We start from the raw sequence: 5,147 nt of genomic DNA, 5'->3' as shown, positions 1-5,147 counted from the left end.
AGCCAGGTAGACACCAGCTGAGCTGTACAAACTCAGGGGCTGGGGAGCCTGTCCCCTGCTCAGGCCTGGGCTTTAGGAGAGAAAACAAGCGGGGTGCAGTGGTACAGGTCTGTAATCCCAGTACTTGGGAGGCTGAGACAGGAGGATCACAGGTTTTAGGCCAGCCTCAGTCATTTAGCGAAACTCTCATCAACTGAGACCCTGTTTCAAAATAAAGAATAAAAGGTCTGGTGGTAGAATGCCCTTGAGTTCGATCCCCAGTACCAAAAACAAAAACAACAACAAAAAAAAACTAGTATACATGCTACATGACATAGAATATATATGTATGTATATATTATGCACACATAATATGCATATATATGCATATGCAACTATTAGGAGAGAAAACAGCTGGGCTGCTGTGTGGAGCCTGGACTGGAAGGGACGAGATGGAGTATGGCTGTGTGTCCGGCCCCGCTGCAGGTCCTCGGGAGGCATCGGGGAACAGAACCAGGCGCTCGCTCCGGCTCCCATGAGGTCAGAGCCGGGCTCTTCCTTGGGATGACTCCTCCCTCTTCAAGCCCAGAGTGAGGACCAGGGTGTGGGAGGAAGGGCGGCCCCCGGCTCACGCGTGAGGCAGGGAGAGATGCCAGCCGCTGACCCTGCCCGCCCTCTCCCGCAGCTCCCTGTCCAGGCCCCAGCCATGGCCATGGCGGCGGCACAGAAGCTGAGCCACCTGCTGCCGGGCCTGCGCGTCGCGGGCCCCGAGCCCCGGCGGCCCGAGCTGGCGTCCACGGTGGGCCGCACCGAGGTGCCGCCGCTCTTCTGGAAGCCGTACATTGACGCGGGCTACCGGCCGCTGCACCGCACCTGGCGCTTCTACTTCGGCACGCTGTTCCAGCAGCACAACGAGGCGGTGAACGTGTGGACGCACCTGCTGGCCGCCCTGGCGCTGCTGCTGCGCCTGGCCGTGCTGGCGGGCAGCGCCGACGTCCGCGGGGACCCGCACGCCCAGCCCCTCTTCCTCATCGTCGTGGCCTCCTTCACCTACCTCTCCTTCAGCGCGCTGGCCCACCTCCTGCAGGCCAAGTCCGAGTTCTGGCACTACAGCTTCTTCTTCCTGGACTACGTGGGTGTGGCCGTGTACCAGTTCGGCAGCGCCCTGGCACACTTCTACTACGCCATTGAGCCCGCCTGGCACGCCCATGTGCAGGCCATTTTCCTGCCCACGGCCGCCTTTCTCGCCTGGCTTTCCTGCACCGGCTCCTGCTACAACAAGTACAGCCAGAAGCCCGGCCTGCTGGGCCGCACCTGCCAGGAGGTGCCCTCCGCGCTGGCCTACGCGCTGGACATCAGCCCGGTGGTGCATCGCATCCTGGTGTCCCCCCACCCCGACTCGGAGGACCCGGCTCTCCTCTACCACAAGTGCCAGGTGGTGTTCTTCCTGCTGGCCGCCGCCTTCTTCTCCACCGTGGTACCCGAGCGCTGGTTCCCTGGCAGCTGCCACCTCTTTGGGCAGGGCCACCAAGTTTTCCATGTGTTCCTGGTGCTGTGCACGCTGGCTCAGCTGGAGGCCGTGACGCTGGACTATGAGGCCCGGCGGCCCATCTACGAGCCTCTGCACACCCGCTGTCCCCACGACTTCGCCGGCCTCTTCCTGCTCACCGTGGGCAGCAGCGTCCTCACGGCGGGCCTGCTCAGCCAGCTGGTGCGGCGCAGGCTTGATCAGAAGACCCAGTGAAGGGGTGCGGGCTGGGAGGGGGGAGGGAGGCCCGGGCTGGGGTCCGGGGACAAGGGTCGGGCTTGGCTCCGGGTGGGAACAAGGCCTGGTAAAGTTGTTTGTGTCTGACCCGTGGTGACTCCTATGCATGCCTGTATTGCCAAGTGTGGCGCTGGCCAGTCCTGGACTTGGAGACTGGCCAGGAGCTGCTGGGGTCAGCTCTTGGGCCCAGCTCCCTGCCCTGGGAGGGCCAACGAGATGAGGGTGAAATAGGCTTCATTGCTTCCCATCAGGGATGAGAGGCCTGGAGCAGGACCCTGCTTTGGGTGGGTGGACACTCAGGCCAGAGTCACATTTGAGCTGAGAGGGAGGGAGGCCTCAGCAGTCCACCGCTGCCACGCCTCTCCAGTGGGGCGGAAAGGGGCAGCGCTTACCACCCCTTTGCCCCGGCCTGCTGGTTGAGCTCTAGAGATCCCCAAAGGTAGAACACTGCTCCAGATGCAAGTGGATTCCATCCAGTGCCCCATATCCCTTCAAGAATGCCCCACACAGCAAGCCCCACGTCTGCTAGCTCTGGCCTCTGCCCCATGCAGCTGTCCCCATGTTCTGTCTCAGATCCATCATCCTCAGCCTCTGCCCGAGGAAGGCCACTGGCAGGGCCCCGTGGGTCGATGGAGGACATCAGGGGCTTTAAGCCCAGGATGAACGCAGGAGGGTGTAATCAGTGCTGCCCAGGGCACTCAGGTCTTGGGCTGGGAAGAGTGGATGGGAGTTTGCAGACAGAGCATAGAAGAGCATTCCAGGCAGAGGGCAAAACCTGAGCAAAGGCCCAGCGGTGTAGGGAGGAGCTCCGTGGGGCTGGAGCGGGAGCTGCTCTGGTCTCTGATGTGCCCTGGGTGCAATAAATGACTTTGATAAACAGCTGCCTCTGCTTTTGTTTCCTGGCCCTGCTCACAATATTGGGGGAAGTTTTCTGAAGAGAGCTGGAGCCTCTCGAAGGTGGATAGAGGATGGAGGAGGAACAATTTCTGTTTTATCTTTGCCTGAGGTGAGATCAGGGCCTTATTTATATATATACATATATATGCCTTTTTTGGCAAGGGAGTAGGGGCAATTTTATTAATAAATAAGTTTTGGAAGTAGATGTAAGAATGCATTAGCTATATGTCCTGGAACATCTGTAATCCCAGTATTTGGGAGTCTGAGACAAAAAATTTAAAATTTAAAGCCAGCCATAGCAATTTAGCAAGACCCCGTTTGAAAATAAAAAACAAAAGGGGTTAGGAATGTAGCTCAGTGGTGTCGGGTTCCATCCTTAGAATGGCAAAAAGAAAAAAAAAAATCTTAAAAAAAAAAAAAGAATATAGCCGGGTGTGGTGGCGCACGCTTGTAATCCCCATGCTTGTGAGGCTGAGACAGGAGGATCGCACAGGTTCGAAGCCAGCCTCAGCTACTTAGTGAGGCTCTCAGCAACTTGGTGAGACCCTGTTTCCAAATAAAGTATAAAATAGGTCTGGGAGTATAGCCTGGAGATAAAAAGCCCCTGGGTCCCACCCCCAGTACCACACACACACACACACACACACACACAAGAATATACGTGTGTGTGTGTGTGTGTATAAAATATACATATATATATTCCCAGCTGGGCACAGTGGTACACACCTGTAATCCCATCAACTTGGAAGGCTGATAAGATTGCAGGTTCAAGGCCAGCCTCAGCAATTTAGTAAGCTCTCAGCAACTTAGGGACACCATTTCAAAATAAAAAATAAGTAGCACTTTTGTATGTTTTGTTTTAACTTGTGAACAAAGACTTGTAAGTGGGTACAAGATTAAATCCTCTTTTGCAACCCAGAACTCCTTTTTCAGTGTGGGTTTTGATACATATAAGAAGTAATATATCAATGTTATACCTCTGATAAAGTGATGGGGAATTGATAACCATTAAGGTTGCTAAGGCTAAAAGTTAATAACTGAAAGATCATGAGGGAAATCTCAGTTGTATTGAATCAGTATTCCAGTTTTCATATTGTGATATAAGAATATGGGTTTTTTTAAGGAAAAAAAAATGCCACGGGGGTGTAGTGCAGAGGTAAAAAAACCCTGGGTTCAAACCCAGAACCAAAAAAAAAAAAAAAAAAAAGTAAAATATATATATAATCCTACTTTATAATTTGACAAAGATTTCATTTTTAGTTTTTCCTTCAATCAAGAATGATTTTATATATTGTTTTATAATACTGTTCTTCCATTGTACAGTAGCCATATATATACAAGAAGGAATATTAGAATGTAAGATAAGAAAATCTCCAAGAAGGATGTGGTGGTTCATGTCTGTAATCCCAGTACTTTGGAGGCTGAGACAGGATTGCAGGTTCAAGACCAGCCTTGGCAATTTAGTGAGACCTGATTCAAAGACAAAAAAAATATTTTTTTGTGGTACCGGGGGGTGGATCCCAGGGGCATTCTACCAAGGAACTACACCCCCAGCCCTATTTTTTATTTTTTTTCAGTCTTTTTATTTTTAGAAACAGGGTCTTACTGAGTTGTGAAGGGCCTAAGGAGCTGAGGCTGTTCGCGAACCATGATCGTCGGGTCTCTGCTTCCCGAATGTTGGGATTACGAAGTGTGCTCTACCACGCCTGGGGACAAAAAAAATTTTTTTTTGTAGGTCAGAAGTAGAATGGGTTCAATCCCTAGTAGCTCCCCCCATACACAAAAGAAAAAATCCAAACAAGTATCACTCCACTGCTACAGTATTCTAAGGGAACCATGTACATATGCACATATATTATATGTAATGTATTAATAAATATATATATTTTAGGTACTGGGGATAGGAGGTAAATGCCCCGGGTCCAATCCCCAGTACAACCGTCAAAAAAAAAAAAAAAAAAAAGTGAAGCCGGGCGTGGTGGCATACACTTGTAATCCCAGCATTTGGGAGGCTGAGACAGGAGGATCACGGTTCGAGGATATCATCAGCTACTTAGTGAGGAGGCCCTTTGCAACTCAGTGAGACCCTATCTCAAAATAAAGAATAAAAAATGGGGCTGGGGGTGTAGGTCGGAGGTAGAATGCCCCTGGGTTTTATCTCCAGTACGGCAAAAAAAAGTGCAATTCAACAAACACCAAGATGAGCGTTCCTGGCCGGGCGTCTGGAGTCGGCTCACCCCTCAATGTTGAACAGAATATTCTAGAGAAAGAGAATCTGAAAGAACCAGGGTGCCTGGAGAGGCTCGCTGCGGACCCCTGCGGCGCCAGCGCACGCGCGTTGGCGGACGAGGGGGCGGGGCGCGGCCTACGTCACGTCCGGGGTGGAGCCAGCGCCCCAGCGGCCTCGGCGTGGCCCCGCCCCCCGCGCTGGCGCGAGATCTGAACGTCGCGGAGGCGGCGGTGGCGAGGCGGTGGCGAGGCGCTCGTCCCTCTCTCCTCAGCGGCC

General features: G+C 52.8%; 1 protein-coding gene across 1 annotated transcript; it reads left to right on the top strand.

The window, feature by feature from the left end:
- Nucleotides 1–685: 685 nt before the first annotated feature.
- Nucleotides 686–1,723, top strand: PAQR7 (progestin and adipoQ receptor family member 7; the record flags this gene model as incomplete). The annotated part of the gene is made up of 1 exon (XM_080692152.1): nucleotides 686–1,723. The coding sequence occupies one exon, from the start codon at nucleotides 686–688 to the stop codon at nucleotides 1,721–1,723; it is 1,038 nt and encodes a 345-aa protein (XP_080548278.1).
- Between the last annotated feature and the right edge of the window lie 3,424 nt (nucleotides 1,724–5,147).

The sequence above is a fragment of the Muscardinus avellanarius genome, assembly GCF_963383645.1.
Source record: "Muscardinus avellanarius genome assembly, chromosome: 3".
In the NCBI taxonomy this organism is placed as follows: Eukaryota; Metazoa; Chordata; class Mammalia; order Rodentia; family Gliridae; genus Muscardinus; species Muscardinus avellanarius.
This window is presented reverse-complemented; position numbering and strand designations above follow the sequence as displayed.